The sequence below is a fragment of the Andrographis paniculata genome, unplaced genomic scaffold, assembly GCF_009805555.1.
Source record: "Andrographis paniculata isolate CXL003 unplaced genomic scaffold, ASM980555v1 Contig54END, whole genome shotgun sequence".
Lineage (NCBI taxonomy): Eukaryota > Viridiplantae > Streptophyta > Magnoliopsida > Lamiales > Acanthaceae > Andrographis > Andrographis paniculata.
The window spans coordinates 3,473,754-3,494,076 of NW_026137589.1; the positions used below are offsets into that span (position 1 = coordinate 3,473,754).

Below are 20,323 nucleotides of genomic sequence, written 5' to 3' on the forward strand. Positions count from 1 at the left end.
TTTAAATATATTTAATTTTTATATATTATATATATTTAATATTATAAAATAATAATAAAATATAAAAGAAATTTAAAAATAATAATAAAAATATTTAGAATTTCGAATTTTTCGATTTGGTTCGCATCTTTTAGTTCGGATTACGAATTTTCGGATTTCGAATTTCGGTTCAATTCGAATAGGTTTTTTAAAAAATTTTGAATTTTCGGATCGGTTCGAATTTGGTAAAATTCGAACCGAAATTCCGAATGCTCACCCCTGTGAGCAGGGCTTCTCTGTCGTACATATTCGACACCTATAGCAATAAATCAACACCTACAACATAAAATCAACAAACTTTTTGATATATTCTTTTAAACAATCATCCCGATGTTCTAATCCGCGTATTCTAGACAACGACTGTCTTCTTACGTCATTTCCAACTCATAACTCCATTTATCCAGTTTTTGCTACAATAATTTTACTCCAATTATAATTCTATTTTTCACTATTATTTTTCAAATATTCAATATTTCCTATTATTTTAAACAACTTTTTATTTTTATAATTTAAATCTTTTAACAAAAATTAGAAAAATAACAAATAATTTAAAAATTAAAATTAAAAAATTTAAATTTTTTTTTTAAAAAAGCAAAAAAAAACAACGCACAACGTAAAAAAGTGGCTCAAAATTAATCGTCTGTTGAAAACAGCCGTAACCGAATCATCCAACCCAGCGCCATTTGGCGCTGGGTTGGAGATGCCCTTAGGCATTAGTTTGTACAAACTAGCCTTCTTAAATATCCTTACATGTAGGTAGAAGAAAAACAAGAGACTTTAGCCTAAAAAACATCTTAATAATATTGCTCCATGTTGTAACATCAAAATAGTATGATATTGTTCGCATTGTACCAAGTTTGAACAAAATTTCTTCTTGAACTTTTCCCACATTCTAAAATACTAAAAGACACCATGCTACTTATTCAAAGAGATTAGGCTAATGCTTGGAAGCAAGTGTCCGGAAACAATCACCCCCAAATACTCAATTACGATCAAATGGGACATCGATGCAACTATGTGACAACCACTAGTTACCTTGTGCTCCATCAAGTTCAGATCGGACATCAAACTTGGCATACTAACCTCAAAATGACCAATTAAACAGGGTGGCACATAAACCCCATAATGGCCTATTGGTTGATGACCGATTAGGTATCAATTGATTGGAGTCCAATCGATCACCCGTATTGCATGGCTCATGATCGAACGATTACAGAAGTTTACCCCATTATCCAACACCTGGAACTCAAAAGTTTCACAAGAAAAAAACTGACCAAATAAATGTGAAAATATAAAGATGAAGTCAATAAGATAAAGGCCACTCTCCCCTATTTTACATTTATATTGAGCACGGGAACTCAGATTCGAGTTTTGTTCCATCAGAAAGTCTGTTTGGTAAGCATGACAAAGGGAAATTAGACAGGCTAATGCTTACTGTTGTTGTATGTATGTACATGGAGCATACACCAAAGCTTCTAGAAAGAATTTTCATAATGCCAGGGGTGAGAAGCAAACCGAGTCCAAAATTGGAACCAGGGACTGAAGTAAGCAGCAAATTCAGACCGCTGTGCTGAATATAGATGAACACTTTGATTTCGACTTGAGTTCATTCATGAGTTTCTTTAACTCCTTCCATTGTTGCTAATAAACAAAAGACAAATGGCATGTTAAGAACAATGTATAGATTAAAAATAAAATAGAGATAGAATGAATATTTTCTAGATTGAGAAGGGCTGTGGATTATTTCACCTCATAAAGCTTCTCCCACCATTTATCGGATTTTGACTGCAACAAGCACCATGCCAATGCCATCTCATATTCGATTGTGTTGTTCTGAGAGTAATGAGAGGTAGACACAGCTTCTTTCTGGCAATGCAATGCAAACAAGAATAAATCAATATTGCAATGGACAAGTCAGAAAACATGACAAAATAATCAAGTGACATGGGGGGGGGGGGGGGGGGGGAGGAGGGGAGAGAGAGAGAGGATGAAAGAGTAGGCACACCAATTCCCTTTGTATTTGACGCCTAGCTTTGTCAATAGCCAAATGACCAACAAATGTAATATGCTTTTCGAACAACTTGGGAAAATATCCGGTGGATGCAACCAATGGCCTGTGAGTTGATTGGTTTGGGAGGCGTTAGTAAAAACTTGATCAAAGAAAATTCAATAAAAGGAATTTGGAACTTTCTTGTTATACCCCTACCCAAGAAAAAGAACAGCTTTCTCCAAACTCTTTAATCCATAACTCAAGAACATTATTAGCCCTAAGCAGTTTTTTATTGCAAACATAATTAACCCTAATCCAATAGGCTTAGTCCCAATACTACATTCTCCCTGACAATCCAATCCTTTTATAAACAGACTTGTGCTCAAAGTGGGTTGCAGAGTCTGGCAATGTGTAGAGGTCATGGTCAATGGTGTCTGGATGGAGCATTCAGAAGCAGCAACGACAACATTCTCCAGCAGCAATAATGTGAGGCAGTGACAGTGTCGCTCCTATTTGGGAGTGGGCTACCAATGCGAGGGGGTCTATCAGGTTGGACTATTATTACAAAATAAAAATCTTATTCAAAGGAAATTCAAAGCAAGAAATAGATGAATTCCTTCTTATCCTAAAGGAATTTTTCCCAACCCTCAAACCAAAAGGTTGATTCCAGAAAACTCTTGAAGATTTGTTAACTCATGATTATATAACATAAAGACTATGTAATCCTTGAAAATAAACAATTACAACATAAAGATTATTTAATCCTTGAAAGCAAAAATAGTCTAAGAGACTTGATCCACACATTGAATCAGGAAAAAAAATAAGCTTGCTCTTAACTATGGCATAAACAGAAACATATACCTCTGGTTTGGTAGCATTAAGCATTCATCATTTAGTTTTCTAACTACTTTGTCCGCAGCATCCCTCAGCTTAAATATGACAAAAGCTTGGCCTGAAACACAATTTGAAGATGGTAGGCAAACGGTGGAAATGTAGACTAGCTCAGATGGTCATATGATGGCAAAGAGCAAGATATGGTGAGTGTGAAATATATCTGCATACCAGAGTGAGGATTAGAAATAGCAGTATGTTGCACCACTTTAGCGGTACAATGTTCCTTAAATGCACTCCAAATAATATCCTGAAGGCAGATTCTCAAAATTATCAGACAGCACAATCTATTTTACTAAAAACTGATGAAAGTATTGTCGGGGGGGGGGGGGGGGGGGGGGGGGGGGGGATTCCAAGAAATTCCATTTGGGAAATCAAATTAAATAAATAAAACCCCAAATAAAAATTTATGACCACATCCTCTAAAACACTGAAAACAAAACAAATCACCAAGCACAAGTTACTAGCAGGCCTTGCTTCAACAGAGTTCTTAAAGGATTAAATAGTTTTCCAGGAAGTGTGGCAGCCATACCTCTATGTCTCCTGAAGTGTATTCTGGATCGAAGTTCTGTAGTAAAATCAATCTTCCTTGATCATGGGCCCTTTTCATTTTTTCCTCCCAAGACTGCACAAGATATAAATAAAAAGTAGTGAGCAAATGTATATTATTGAACAGCACAAGCACAAAACATCACATCCTCTTCATAAAATCAACTGTATGTTAATAGACTTAACCCACTATTTACAACTGTATGTTAATAGACATGTAAAGAGATATCTGCCATAGGACAACACAGTAGATAATGTTCATTTTAAACATCTTCATTAATTGACTTAAATGTGAGAAGAAAGAATAAAGAAGCATCTAAACAACCAGCTCAAGCAGATAGTTGGCATCAAGGAGCATCCATTTCATACAGAAATAAGGATCGCACAAACAAAAACTTGCTATAGTAAATAACAATAAGAATTTTTTCAATTGCAAATGACACTAATGACACAACTATCATCGTAGTTGCTCAACGCAGAAAAGTAAGGGCACCAAAAGTGAAGAATAAATTACGAAAACAAAGAGGAATATAATGTTTAACTTTATCTTTGCTCGCAGACATTAAGGGACATGATGAATAATGATAAAACTCACCAATTTTATCCAATTACTTGTTTCCTGCAAGCAAACCAAAACATAGAATATTAGAATAGAACCACAAGACAAAAAGTATGATACCCAAAATAAAGAGCCATAGCTGTACCGATAAGCAAGCATAGCATGTAATATTGATCCAGAAAAAGTCTACAAAAGAATGTATCTGAGTTTCATTAACCACATATGCTGAAGCAAACACACATTAGATCTTTTATGTACAGCAGTACAGGAGAGACACATGAATCCATTATTAGGCATGCAGTAGTAAAAATGCACTATATTGATTAGCAAAATATATCTTTATTTGTTGCACTCAATTACATGCCAATCATAAAAAGATAAATTGGAAAGGAAGAGATTAAAAACTGAGATGAAGAAAATCTACTCATTTTGGGCAGAGTTCTCTTTATACCTAAGACCAAACATGTGCAGATTAGCAGTTACTCTTCAATTGGTTCAGATTGTAATAAATAAATAAATAAACATTTTCACTCTAAAAGCTTCCAAAATTCTACAAACATATGGCCAATTCACCTGTATGATTCTTATATAGATTGAGCAAAAAATTATGATCTATTTACTTATGTTTTCAAATTTGTTTTCCAACTATTCATAAAGAATTATGTTTCTAAAAAACATCATATCCAAAGTTTACTTTTCATTCAAAATATTACATCAATACCAACTTGGTTTCGTCCCCATCGCAATTGGTGGAAAATTAGCTTAGACAACCCAGTGTTTGGTAAAGAAGGTCCTTCCGGTAGTAGAGCAATAATTCTAGATCATTTCAGACACATCATCTTTGTCGAGAGATTTTCGATATTTAGTTTTAGATTTGTTAGATTTAGATCTAGATTTGGTTATATCTATTAGATTACGTTATCTAGATTTGAGTCTATCGAGTCTGTTTTAAATTGTCTATATATAGACCCCTTATTTTGATAATCAATAATGCAAGTTTTAGAGTTTTTGCAAAATATTTTAACATGGTATCAGAGCCTACTTTTCTAATGCCGTAGATATAGTCTACCCTGCGTTTATAGCCCTTTCTTTTTATAATTTTGATTGTCTTTAATCCTGATTTTGTCTACTTTTTAAGATATATCTGCGCATTGGTCTACGATCCGTCTGCTGCGTTTCTCCAATGCTATTATTTTCGACTCCATCATGAGTGCTGTTATTTCCGACTCCATCGTGAGTGCCGTTATTTTCGACTCCATCGTGAGTGCCGTTATTTTTGACTCCATCGAGAGTTCTGTTACTCCATCGTGAGTGTCGTTATTTTTTACTCCATCGAAAGTCCTAGTACTCCATCGTGAGTGTCGTTATTTTCGACTCCATCGAGAGTCTTGTTACTCCATCATGAGTGCAGTTATTTTCGGCTCCATCAAGAGTCCTGTTATTTCGGACTCCATCGAGAGTCTTGTTGTTTCCGACTTCGTCGAGAATCCCGTTGTTTTTTACTCTAATTCAGTCGAGAGCATTATTTCTGGCATTAATCATCATTGTCACCATCAACCGGATTTTCGTTAGGAACTTCTGGATTCCAATCATATATTGCGGCGGCGGCAACGAAATGAAGCAACTGTTATTTTTATTTGCGTTCATTTCTGCGCTCGAGAACAGAAGCTTAGTTGAGAGCGGCAAATGCGACGTCAGACGAGCAACTATTATGTGCGAGAATAGAAGCTCAGTCGAGAGCGGCGACGCCAACGACGGACCAAGCAACTGTTATCTGCGTTTGCGTCTTTTGGTTTTTGTTTAACTTTCTTATCAAACTCAAGTTGGTTTCTGCGATCCCACTTGAGTTTGAGAGGGTGTCGAGAAATTTTCGATATTTAGTTTTAGATTTGTTAGATTTAGATTTAAATTTGGTTATATCTATTAGATTACGTTATCTAAATTTGAGTCTATCGAGTCTGTTTTAAGTTGTCTATATATAGACCCCTTATTTTGATGATCAATAATGCAAGCTTTAGAGTTTCTGCAAAATATTTTAACAATCTTCATCCTCTTTAAATATGTTAGGATATCAGATTAAATGTGGCAACACTACTGGCTATCTATCACATCCTCGAACATGTTATTGGCCTAGATCTATATTAGTGTGCCTCAAAAAATACTCTAGGTTGGATCCATGGCGGCTTAATTCAAGCATCAATAAGCTCTGCCTCTACATCTCCAAATGTTCTGACATCACTTTTCGCCACATCTCTCATACAGCAAATGAATTGGCTGATTTATTTGCAGAATGCAGAGCATGGGGATTGGATGATCTATCGGTTTGTTTATAACCTTAGTATTCTCACGATTCTACTTTATTTGCTAGCCCATTTTCCTTTTTTTTTATCCAGGTTGGAATCCAACCCTTCTCCTTATATAGATATTTCTTTCCCGAACAAATAAAATAAAGCCATTCAGCCTTCAGCCCGCCAACTACCCAAATAAGCCTATAATTTCTAGCACATTTTGTCCAATAAACCAGCTCAAATCTTTCCAATAGTGCTTCCATGGGGTTAAAAAACATCATGGTACCAAATGATTGATATGCGATGGAAGAAGACAACAATTTTTATGAACGAAAAATCAAAGTGGGTAATACATGTCACATGTTTAATAAGATGACACAAGTACAATCTTAAAGTAAAGTCGCATTCTAAAAAGTTATCATAGAAGTAGGTATGGCCTATCTTCTTTCGTCTCTTTTATCCTCTCGGTTAGAAAGTTGAAACTACCTCTTTTAAATGCGCAATATCCTCCTCCCTTCACAAAATCGTATATGTTTAATATTCTTCATTCATTATTCTTCACTTTCTTCCTTGTGGATTCTTCTCAAACATCTTGGATGGCTCACACTGAACTATGCATTAGGCAATCATTCATTGCAGGTGATATTTGCACACAAAGCAACCCCTGTAGGAATAAAGTACTTTATGTTCTTGTATGTGCTGTGACATAAATATTGTTGTGGCTACCCTATAAAACCAAACTTCCGAGTCTCATCCCACTTCCTGACCAATTAGTTGGTTAAGTCTTTTTGCTCCCATTGAATCACTGCTAATCTTCCATGTTGATGATAATGACTTAATAACAAGAATGACCCCTTCAATGATTCAAGACTAGTTGTTGCAACAAAATCCACATCAGCAACATAAAGAAGAGCAAAACATTCTCCAGCACAGGAGTACTCTGCTCTTGCAAATCATCCTTAATTCAACTATATGCCTTAGCTCCAACAATTTTTACCTACTTCATTCGCAATGTTCCCAAAGACACTACGTGATCTGTTATTCCTACTTAAAAGTCACCTTACACTTACATTCCTTCATATTTTATTTGCATCGTACATAACCACAACCGCTTTATCAGCCACAACAGTTGTATCAGAAAGGTAAAAGGTCATACATACATATCTTATCAATGATGCTCATATAAAGGGTTTCAAATTTCCTTTGAACAGCCTTGAATACCTTCAACTTTAGATGATATAGCCTTCAACTCAGCAAACTCACAATAACAAATCCTCTAACAACAGCCATCACCACCCCACCTTGTTCCACAACAGTGTTAAACAAACTTTATAGTTGTTTTTGGCAGCATCAATCAATCAAAGACATGCTACCTTAAAGCCTTAATGTCTTAATCATTGAATCCAAGTTTTTGAAACAACCAATGAGTTTCACTACCTAATCAAGTTTTTTAAACAAAAGAAAATTAAAGGAACATTACTTCAAAATTTTATATCGAATAGGCCTGATTAACTCATCCACTACTACAGTGCACATAAGGCAATCAAGCTCCTATTTAAACTACATAAGCAGTAAGCACTAACGTAAAAATAATTCATACGACTAAACCACACAAGACAAATAAAGAAAAAGAAAATGTTAATATTCATTTAAATTGCAACACATTTTACTTGACAATATTAGATTTTTATAAATGATTGTTAGTTAGTCAATAGGTGCAATTAACTTCATTGTACATGGTGGATTCATAAACTCTCTCAAAAAAACAAGTTACAACCAATTTCACATATGTGGTCTCATAGATAGTCTAAAAATTATAAGAGAGAATTGGTTTGTTCTTCCAAAAAAATATTTTCAACACGCTTTCCGATTAATTCACCCTCACCATCATCTAGTCACATAACCAAAATAACATATTTTTCATTTTCTTCAAAACATTTTGGTTACGGTGTCAAAATGCCATATTTAAGCACTACTAAAACAAGACCAATCAATTTATAACTTTTCATCATGTGGAAAATATTACATTAGGTTTAAATGGTAAATTTTTGGATTCAATTGTTCTTAAACATAGTCCTACTAGTTAAATCCTATTAGCACTTACGTGATCTCATTCTATAAGAGGAAACAAGAGGGAAAGCATTTTGCAGACAAGCCATTCATTAAAGTAAGGTGTAATACAACACAAATACACCAAATCAAAATCAAACCGAAGACCATGATGAAGAAGATTATCAAACCGAAGACCATGATGAAGAAGATATCCCATGGCAAAGATGAAACATTATATGTTGAAATAGAAGATGTCGGTAGTGAGTATTATTTGAATCTCCCCGGCAACGATTAGGTCTTACTACTATTTACTTGTTTGTGTTGTTGAATCTCTTCATCTAAAACTTTTGAATATCTCTTTTGAAGAAGGAAAAAGGATTTTACAATCTAAGTAAAGAGATAGGCATTGATCCTTATGTTATATAATGACAACATCAAAGATCATACATGAGAATCCTTTCACAAATATATGCTCCGAATTGTCAATCTTATGTGTTACCACATGTGTTGATACCTAATCTTCAAATAGGATGTAGGGCAAAAACACACATTCTCCAAACCATCAAAGAATATAAACACTTTCCAATCTCAAATTTAGTAAGTTAACATTACCATCTAACACTAGTTCAAGAAAATTTTCCATAGGAGAAAAGTTCTAGCTTGAGAATGTTCTTTATCAACTGACAAACAATGCCTATTTGTTGCCATCATCTAGAGTGTTCATCTTTTTCTTTTGTGCTTGATGACAAGTCTATTTAGGTACATTTTCTTGGTCTCTATAGGATATCTTGGGTTTTCCCCTTCATTATGAACCGATCTTATCCCCCAATGCAAGTCTGATGATCAATCTTATAAATTTGAAAAAAAAAAAATGTAATTCCGGTCCTTTAAGTGAGGTATGTACGAGATATCACTTATAGGATCAAAATTACATTCGTCTTTGTTGGTTGACTCCCATATGTATATAAATTAATGAAACATATTCCTAATAGTTTAAACTTTTAGGTGAGGCGGAATGCATCTAACATAGTATCAGAGCCTTAGATCTCGAGTTCGAATCCCACCGTCCCCATCCAACATATATTCACGTGCAAGTCTCGCTTAGATTCCCTTGCACGTAAGGGGGCGTGTTGGTTGACTCCCGTATGTAGATAAATTAATGATACATATCCCTAATAGCTGAAGTTTTTAGGTAAAGCCATCATTACGATCATCTAACAGTCTTATTTTAAAATTTGGAACAACTTTGCGGGAAACATAGGGTTTATTCACGTAGTGTTTTTCTCGATATTTTACTATAGAACCTTTCGATTTCTCTTAAGAAAAGATCTCATCTAACATCCTTTTTATATGCAAAGCATCATATCCAACAATTATTTCACCTCAAAAATATCAAAATTAAAAAAAATAATAAGTAAACTAACCGTTGAAAATCTCCTAATGGTGTTATTTTCAATGGCGAAGAATATTCAATAGATACAAGGATCTTTTTAATCCTCCTAAAACATATTGGCACCGTTGACTCCAATGAAGCCAAAATCCTAATCATCACACACTCTTGATTACATCAACTAGACTCAACTTGCCCGGCACATGCATTTTGTGGCCATTTAGTTACGAATTGGATTTATGAATCAAGCATATCGCACAAAAGATTTTGTAAGTTGGAGATTTATTAAGGTAGAAACAACATAACTCCTTTAGCTATAGCTATATTCCTAAACAAATGTGTGTTTGGTTGTGAGGTTTGGTTTAAGTTTTGAATAATAAAACTTTGAATCGAATAGGTATTGAAATAATGCTCTGAATGCAAAATTGTTAGTGTAATATAAAAATAAAAAATAAGTGTTCAATTGGATTTTTTGAAGGAAAAAGTTATGAATAGTAAAAAACTTTGAAAACCCACAACCAAACAAACCCTTGAGAATTAGCACATAAACTAGTGAAAATTAAAGAAAATATAACTATTACAAAAGGCTTAGCAAACACAAGCACAAAGTAAAAGTTAATCTCCAATAAAGTTATCATAAAATCTTTAAAATTAATTAAAAGAAAAAAAGCACATAGTTTCAATCTATATATATTGTGAATATAAATATACCACTAAACCTTAAGGGTGTATTTCTTTTAGTTGAGCTTGGGAAAAATTGGTTTGGGTTTGATATTAAAATCATTTTTGATTGGATATTTTGTGAGGAAAAAAAGTGTATTTTTTTTTTAGAAACGCAGAGTCCAAATAGTAAAATTTGAGAAAATTTACTTAAAGAAATAAACCCTAAATGCCGAAAGTTCCTTGCATGTAAGGCCATTTACATAAGTTTATCACATGTGATGTTAGAATGCCCAAAATTGCCTAAGATAATTAGTTTATAACAAATTGAACATCCTTTCTATAAGAAACCTATACAAAAACCATTTGTCTCATGAAAGAACTACATGAGCTAATGGTTCCTTTTTAGCCTTCGTGACATGCTCATCCATAGCATGATACTCAAAATATCTTCTCTTTAATATAAAGACTATCTTTAAATCTATAAGAGTGGAACTATGTTTTGCAATGTCTAATTGTCTATTTTCACATCATGAAATCTACGGGTGTGTTCAGTTTTGATTTGAAATTGAGATTTTGATTTGAGATTTGATTTAATAGTATTTTGATATAATATTTTATTAGAGTAAATAGTATATTTTATGAGGAACCATGCAGAGTGAATAGTGTAGAAAATGGTTATAAATCAAAGACAAACAAACCCTAATGAAATCAAACTTACATGGATTTTATCATGTCAAAAGATCAATATCAACTTGTGTATTAAGTAACTTATATAAAGTCCTTTAATCTTCTCAACATCATATTCATAGGGCAATTGATAATTGATGATGCTTAGAGCAGATACTAATATGCAACTCTCTTGTTATATCGCAGGTCTTTGCATATAATCTATTTAGCTCATAAATCTTGCCTATTTGGGAGCATAGAACTTCATATTTGCACCCAAAATGAATTATTCATTTTCTAAATAAAAACTATTAAAATCAAGCAATGTTTCAAAAGAACAAAGTAATGCACGCACGAGGTTCAACTTACGGCAATTGGCCTTCGAGTGACTTCAAATGTTTTGTATCCAACCTTTTTGTCACCATCCCCCAATGCCGCACTAGTCAACCTATCATTAGAAAGCTTCCCCACCTTCTCGTAACGACATTCAATCAAATCCTCCTTGCCAACTGTGGGTTTTTCCTTATTTTCGTAAGGAATCCCAAATGATGACAACTTTTTCATTTTACCGGCATATGCTTTTTCTTTCAAGTTTTTGTCATCCCCATCATCTTTTGTTATTTGGGAAGAATCTTCGACTTTTGCTTTCTTCTGAGGAAACCCATCCATTGGATTTGCATCCTTAGCTAATGATTTATCTTTGGCCACATCAAATCCAGATTTTGACTTTTCCTTGGATAGGTCATTGTCAGTCTTCAATTCTTTCTTTGCGGCATAAGAACTTTTGCCTATTTTTTCGACTTTATCAGATCTCTCGAATTCTGATTTTGGTTTTTCACTAGGTGAAAGTTTGGCTTTCAATGACCTCATTGTTTCATGAGGTGAAACAAGATTAGCCGCCGTAGGTGTTTCTGCACAAACACTAAGATTTTTACGCTTAGAGCCAGAATCTTTTGATTGTGCAGATTCTGAATTTTCAATCATGTTTGATTCTGGTGATTTTCCAGCCAAAACACTCGAAACTTCTTTCAATTTAGTATCCCTTTCTAGCCTAACAGCTTCCACAGTCTGCCCAGATCTTGTTGTCTCTTTGGTCGTCTTCTCTTCGTACAAACTTGCAGTTTCAGAAGGCTTCATGTCTTTCCCAGACTCCACAGAATATTGTAGACGTTCAAACTTCAGTTTAGCATTTGACAGAGGGGCACCAGCAACCAGATTACCATGGACACTGTTTGTATCTTCACCTGTAGATGACAAAATTGCATTGTCAAATCTTTTTCTCTTTGATTGATTATTATCTACAGTAGCTGATCTTCTTGCAGATTTGACTCTTTCTTCAACTTGAGCTTGACTAATAGGAAAAATTCCTGTTTCACCTGTGCTCATTTCACATTCATATCTTCTGCTATCATACAATTGTAATATTCATCAGGTTGCACAGCGTTAAATTCCTCAGATAAGTACTTACCCAAAAGCTTTGTTGTCTCCTCACAAGTAATGGGAGTTCTTGCCTCACCCTTCATGCTTGAAACATTTTTAGACATGTCGACGCTACAGATGCTCTCTCTTCGATTAAAAACAAATTTAACTACGACAACAATAGAGAGACAAATGTATAAGCAACTGAAAGAATCACAAGATACTGCAGCAATAATGGGAATCCTGCATCATTGGTTTTCATATAAAATGATAAAAAAATAAAAAAAAAAATGTAAGGATGCAAAACAGCATACCTTCAAGCCCACCAACTGTGTCCCCCATCTGATCAGATATTGTACAGCTTTTAACATCAAAGGTGCGGTAAAAGACATAATGTGCCATTTTAAGTTCTTCAGCTGAAGGTTGTCGGTTTCTAGGATCGTCTGAAGTGCAAACAACATTGCACTTCCCAGCAATAGCTTCCTGATTTTAACAAATAAAAAGCAAGACAAATTACCATCTCAATTCACATGAAGCACAATTACAGCAGCAGTGCTATTAATTAACGGGAACAAAAGAAGTAAAACTTCATTAAATGGGCAACAATGATATATTTGAAAATCGTCCCGAACAATTACCTTCTATAATTCTGTTAGAAGTAAATTAGTTTCACCAGGACAATTTCCTACTACCCTTGTCATGTTACAATATATTTTTCTGCTTTTGAAGGTTAAAATGACCTATTATGTTCAAGACATATATTTGCAATGTAAGAAGTTCTTCCATTAAGACCTATTGACACAATTAAATCTCATCCACAACTCATTAATCCTCTGTTTGGATTGTGGAAATAAAGAGTAGAAAGGATTGAAGTATAATTTTCAATAGCATGCTAATAGTGGTGTTGCAGAGCGGAGCGGTAGTTTGCAGCTACCGCCGCTCAGAATTTAATCAATAGCATCCGTAGCTTAGTGCAAGTTGGCGTTAGTGAGATGTAGAGCGCTAGAAGCTCTATGTTTGCATTTACATATAAGACTGCATATTTAGATGCTATTTTAGTTCTATTAATGTAGTTTTATATATATATATATATATTAACATTTGTAGGTATTTGGTGCAAATCATATAATATAATATTTATAAAGCTGTTTACTATCTACACAAGGAAGCAAACATTAATGAGAAAGAAAGTTATAGCTACTTTTAACTGTAGAAAGGAAATAGGCATTGTGTAAGGTTATGAACATACAATGAAAGTAATGAATGAAGATAACACAATCTAGTGACATTAATAATTTTTGCAAACACCATGGCACTTTACAGCACCATGATCGCTTATTTATCCCAATTAGTATGCAGTCTTCTTATGCTGCATGGAGGGCGTTGAAAATGACGGGGAAAGTTTCTGATAAAAAGCCGTAGCTTGTTATTTCAAGTTTCAGCTTTGATGGAGGTGAAGAAACAAGGATCCAAGCAAGAGCATTCTCAATTCGCATTCAACAGCTTTTTTTAAGAGGAGCGTGTTGGTTCTCAAGGACTGGATCAAGGGTTGCAACAATTGCCAGAATTTCTACAGCATTCGAATGCCATTATGCTTAGAGAGGATAAAGAACATGTGATTGTGATGATACCAATGACTGCTCCAATTCTAGCTGATCCTGATTTACCAAAAGTTGAGTCATTTATGTTGATTTTCCACCAAGAATGATCTAAAGAGTTCCACAAAATAAGTGGTTTGGATGTCAGAGATTTACGGTCACCCTATGTATACTATCTTGATGATTGTTCACCAAGAAAGAAAAGGAGAAGGTCCATATCTAGGAAATGGGCTTTGTACCATTCCCCAACCATGAGACTATGTGGAGAATGACCCAATCCAAGGAGAAATCCTCATTTTTAAAGACTATGTTATTGTGAGATTCCCAAAACCCCTCTCGTTGACTTGTTTTTAATCACTTTTGGTGTGTTTGGTTACCGGTTCAAATCTAAATTGGAAATTGGGTTGAAGATTAGTTATTTAACTAATATTTGATTTATGACGAAATACATATAGGATCAAAGAAATTTAAAATATGTATTTAAATGTTTTAAAAACTATATCTCAATAAAAATATATATTATTTGTAAATCATTTTTTACAGAATAAAATATCATATAATACAAATAAATAAAAATATATGGGTTTGTTTCCCCACAAACTTCTTTTCCGAGACAATTCCCAATATATATATTTTATCCTCTTACAATAGTCAACATTCAACATAAAATATTATTTTTTATATTACCGACACAATTTCTTAGACCTCATATAAATTAATTAACATATGCTCTCTCCGTCTGCCTCTAAAAGTTATATTTACCTTTTACGTCATTGTACTTAATATTAAAAATATTCTTATATTTGTATAATTTTTTGTATAAATGTCATTATATTAGTATTATAAGATACTAATTGAAGTATATTTGCTCTTTTTCCCTTGATTTGTACTATGTTTTGATATAATACTTAAAATTCAAAGATCAACACGAGAAGGAAAAAAGGTAATAAAAAAGAAACAATATGATGACGAAAATATTATCATATCTGAATGAGTAAATTAAGGGCTATTTACTTGCGATTTCTTTCCCTATTTTTCACTATTTAATCTCTCAGTTACACTCCAAAAACATCATGTTCAAAACATCATATCTAGCTATTATTTTACCTCAAATATATATATATATAAAGACTTTAAAAAAAGTAAACAGTACTTTAAGTTGTAAAATGATAAAAAAATAAAATAAAATTCGCTCTTAATAGTAAAGGTGTGTTTGTTTGAGGGATTTGTTTGGATTTCCACTATTCATCCTATTTTTCCCCCAAAAAACATCAAATCAAACACCTATTTTTCATTTTTTATATTATACTAAAAATCAATTTTACATTCAAAACATCACATCAACACCTATTTATATCACATCATACAACTATTCAAATTCAAAATTTTTACTATTTAAATCCCAACTCAAAATCCAAACCCTCAACCAAACACACCCTAACTTGAAAAGTGCAAAAAGCAAAAGGAAACAAGTACAATAACCAAAATATCATAATATGTAAAAGATTTCAAGCCATCGCCATTTTATTTAAACAACGACATATGGCAATTCAAAATGCTTTAGTTTCCTGTGCCATTTACTTCTATACCACATTAGGATTAGTCATGCTACATAGACAATGACATGATATAATCCAACCTCCCTATACATCTTATATAAGATTCTATTAGATGCACCTATATTTAGCATGTCATTTGTCATATGCAACTCTACACCCTTCTATGTTACAAACTAGAACCACATATAATGCATTTGTTGCAAAACTAATGCATTATGCACATATGCTACAATTTTTTATCACTCATTGAAATCATTTGTAAGTGGTGTAAAAGATAAAAACATAGCAGTTATATGTCACATAAACACACAAAGCACACTTGAGTAATCGATCACACTGGTCCACTTTGTGCCCATACGATTAACAAACCAACAAAATATTTCCACATTAGTTCAAAGCATTTTACGTATCAATATACCCAAAAATTAGTATTGCCCCATTTCAACATTTTATATTTTCAAGGCATTCTCTGTTTTGTGCTCATGAGATCATCCCCACCATAATATTACAAACTCTTACATGGATACTTACACTAACACCATTGTTTGTGAGTTGTGATATCTGGACAACCTTTATGGATCTAAGAAGATTTGTGTGAGTTGTACTTTGACAAGGAATGTAAGTGGATTCAAGAACACATATAAAACAGTATTAGAAACCTTTAAGGTGTGTTTTAGGGTGCTTTGGATTTGCATGTTTTAGTAATGAGAGTCGGAAGATAGTTTTTTATTTTATTTTACTATTATTATTATTTTTTTTTTACGTTGTAAGTGAAACTAGTTATTTGATGTGATGTTCTTGAAAGAAAATCGGTATATTAAATAGTTAAATTTTGGATATAAAAAAACAAATGAGCACACATGGCTTTTGAATATGATATTTTGATGGAAGATAGATTTTAGATGTGATGTTTTGAACAAGATATTATGGGCTTGCTTACTTGTGAATTCATTCCCTAATTTTTACTATTCAATCTCTCCATCTTCCTTAAAAAAACATTGCATCAAACAACTATCTCACCTCAAGAAGAACAAAACCAAAAACCTAAAGCATATAAAAAATAAAAAAATAAAAAACAAACAAACAAAACAAAAACAAGTAAACAAATCATATATTTCACTATAACTGCAAGGTGCAAAAATGGTGTCCAAAACTCAAACAAACACAACCTTAAAAGTCCCAAAGCCTGAAGAGGTTGACACCATAATTTTTGTAAGAGAACTTTGGAAAGTTCAAATCCCGATCCTCACAGTTCAAATGCCTCAATGCAATGCAATGCTTGCCAACTAAAGGCACCAAGGCCAATCATCTTGAAGTTTGTAGATTCACAAAACACAACGACCAAAAGGTGCAAATATGTCCAGGATCATTCCAAATGTATCGGATCTTCAAATAATCAGCAATACATGAATAAAAGATTGAAACAAAGACTGGACAGGGATCTGAAAGACATTGGGCAACTCCAACCAATGACTCCAAACTTTGAACGTTTTTCCATTCACAAAAATAAAAAACAATTCTTACTTACGACAAAAAGACAATCATTATGGGTGTGTTCTTTTGAGGGTTTGGCTTTTGTGTTTAGGATTTCAATTGTAAAAATTTTGAATTGGAATAATTATATGATATGATATAAATAGGTGTTGATATCACGTTTTGAATGAAAAATTGATTTTTAGTATAATATAGAAAGTAAAAAATTAAGTGTTTGATTTGATTTTTTTTTAGGGAAATAATTGGTGAATAGTAAAATTCGGGGTAGAAATCCACAAAACAACACACCCTATAAGTTATTGTTTGCAGCTTTCACAGCCTATATTCGTAAAACTTTTATTTCAAATCCTTGAATTATTTGGTTCATCCATATCCTTAGTAAGTGTAAATGTAAATATATATATCCTTAACAAAATAAATAAATTGTCCTACATTACCATTAATTTTATTTCACTTTTGGGTAATATTGCCAATAAATTCACCATAAACTACGCTGCTAAAGAATATGGGTCGATAATGTCAAAGTTGAACGAAATTCCCCCCATATTCTATTAACTTTATCTATCATATACTTTTGTTAAGAACTAACAACATTACATTTAGGTCACACGCTAAACAACCTCTAAAAAATTTTCAAGGAATACATAGCTTTGTAATAAACCAGAGAACCAAGAATTTCATACTTCCTAGTTCCTATATTAATCTAAAAAAAAAAAAAAACCCAAAGTTCAATTGAAACGTGAGAAATAGAATGATCATTTTTGTTTTTGGTCTTGTTTTTGTTGGACTGTGTAATTTGAATAAAAATATTTTTCCCTTAAAAGATAGCACATTCAACACCTATTTTTCATTCAAAACTTCAAATCAAAAGGCTACTTTCCAATTAAAAATTTTCAAATCCAAAAATATCAAAAAACACTACTAAACACAAAAACACAATGTAATCTAACCTAATGCACACAAATAAAACCATCAAGATGAAACACCCAAACACTAAAAATAAAGAAATATAACCATTGAAGAGCAGTTGTTTGATCTTTGGGGTTGGCCAGCCCTCATGGTAACTGTTGTGGAACTAAGGGGGTAGTTAGACTGTAGCTTGGTAAGCTATGATTGCCTAAAACATCATCGAATGAGACAAGTTCAAGGTGAATATAACAAATTACATAGTTGAGAGACATTACATAGTTCAGCTTAAATGACTGTAGCATTTTATCCTGCCTCACTATTTCTTAGAATTTCAAATCCTTACAAAAGTATTTAACCAGATGGGCAAAAACTAATGCGGAAACTTATTACCATTTGATAGTAAATCAACACATACAAAAAATTAAAAAGACAACTTTTAAACATGAAAATTAAAAACTAAATCACATATAGAGAGAGAATTCATAGAAGAAAGATACCCTAATTTAATTAGAAATTACCAGGGGATTGAGATTCACCACACCAATGCCATCACCCGAAGCAAGAAATAACTCATTCACCAAAACATCAGCATCTTTGAGATAATAAGCAATTTCCGATGGTCGAAAGAACCATTGAACTTTTATCTTTTTAGACTTGTCAGAAGTTTCCCAAATCTTAACAAGTTTTCCAATATAAGGCTCGGGTTCACCTTCCTTATGCATATATACACAATCATATAATGCATAATCCACCCCATCATAAGTAAATGACTCATAGAACCGTACATCTTTCTTTTTCCCACCAATCCCTCTTTTCTTAAGCCACTTGAACTCAAGATTATCGTCTCTTTCCCCTTCTTTCCTATAAGACATGACTTCGACTGTATGCCAGAATCTGAAATTTCACAAAAACACAACAGATTAAAACCCATATAACATAAAAAGTTGTTTGTATTGGGTTCGACTGTTTCATCACATGCTAGGAAATGGCCACAAGTAGGAGTTAAGACATTCAGGGTATACCATTACAGTTCTATTAAAAGACCATATGACATTTCACAGAAGCCCATGGTTCAGAAAACTCATCAATACGAAATTCCCATTTAAAAGAGCCCCGTCTCTAACTCCAAACCCTAAGAAAAATAATAACAATAAATAAAAATGCTGCTGCTGAGCGTGACAACCGATGTTAATCCAAGAAAAATAAAAATAAAATATCCCCTTGGAACACACGGAGAAGCAAAGATGAACAAGACTTCCAGGGAAGAAATTAAAGCAACGTGAAGCAAAAAATAAAAAGAAGGCACAGCACCTCTGTACCTCGCCCAGACGATAACTTGAAAACAATGGCAGGGACCGTAAACCCTAGTGTTGGGCACTCCAAGTGAGTGTCCCACAACCTGCAATTCGTCGAATCGAACCCTCGATCACCTAATAGCTCTCGTCTCTCGCAGAAGTTGGATAAAATTGAATTCCGCAGGCGACTGTTCCTTTTCCTTCAGCTTAGGCTTCTCCGTCCGCCCTAAAGCTAAAGCCCCGCTTGTTTTTGCACTCATTTTTAAATATACTAATTTATTATTGTGTTAACAGTTAAGTAACAAAATATAGTACTAATTTGAAAAAATTTTGTTTGAATTTAATATTAAAATAATATATAATTGAAATGTTATTAAAAATTATAAAAAAAAAAGGTTTTTTTTTAAAGAATATAAAATTTAAATAGTAAAATTTTAAAATTTGATAACTAAAGAAACATATATTTTGTGTAGTTTTCTTTATTTGTTCTAAATTTTGTTTGGATACAGCAATACTGTATGAGTTTCAAATTTTTTTAAATGAAATTGTAAGATTTGATTTTTTTTAAATAGTATTTTAAATTAATAATATAGGAAATAATATTTATTTTAAAATTATAAAAGAACAAATTCATAAATTTAATTATGATGCTCTACTAGAAATAAGGTGGAGATTTAAACAAATTTCACCCAAATCGTTCGAACTTATTCCTCCGGTTCTCTCTCCATCGGTTCCGAAGTCGACAGGTGAGTTTTTCTTTTCTTTGGCTTAAATTCAAACTTGGTTGTTCCTACCGGTAGCCTCTGCATCAAGTAAGTTTGGCTTTGTCTATATTGGAATGGTTTATCCAATATTTTCCTACCTATAAATATAGGGTTGCAAGGTGTGTTGAAAAGAGAGTAAAAAACAGAGAGTGAAATCGATAGCTGTGGGTTCTCTTTTAGAAGTTATGTTCGATAGAA

The 20,323-nt window shown here is 33.1% G+C and overlaps 1 protein-coding gene across 3 annotated transcripts; it reads right to left on the minus strand.

Moving 5' to 3' along the window:
* Positions 1-1,337: 1,337 nt before the first annotated feature.
* Positions 1,338-19,609, minus strand: LOC127255679 (protein ANTI-SILENCING 1). Of its 3 annotated transcripts, XM_051281347.1 has the most exons (13): positions 19,378-19,609; positions 19,089-19,198; positions 18,585-18,960; positions 12,821-12,989; positions 12,556-12,675; positions 11,457-12,331; positions 4,065-4,088; positions 3,453-3,545; positions 3,092-3,170; positions 2,891-2,981; positions 2,045-2,153; positions 1,789-1,905; positions 1,338-1,680 (listed from the first exon to the last, which is right to left on the minus strand). In XM_051281347.1, the coding sequence occupies exons 3-13, from the start codon at positions 18,936-18,938 to the stop codon at positions 1,597-1,599; spliced, it is 2,115 nt and encodes a 704-aa protein (XP_051137304.1). In that variant the 5' UTR covers positions 18,939-18,960; positions 19,089-19,198; positions 19,378-19,609; the 3' UTR covers positions 1,338-1,596. The 3 variants fall into 3 exon arrangements, with proteins under 3 accessions (XP_051137304.1, XP_051137303.1, XP_051137302.1); XM_051281346.1 differs by lacking the exon at positions 19,089-19,198 and having other exon boundaries at positions 19,386-19,609; XM_051281345.1 differs by lacking the exon at positions 19,089-19,198.
* Between the last annotated feature and the right edge of the window lie 714 nt (positions 19,610-20,323).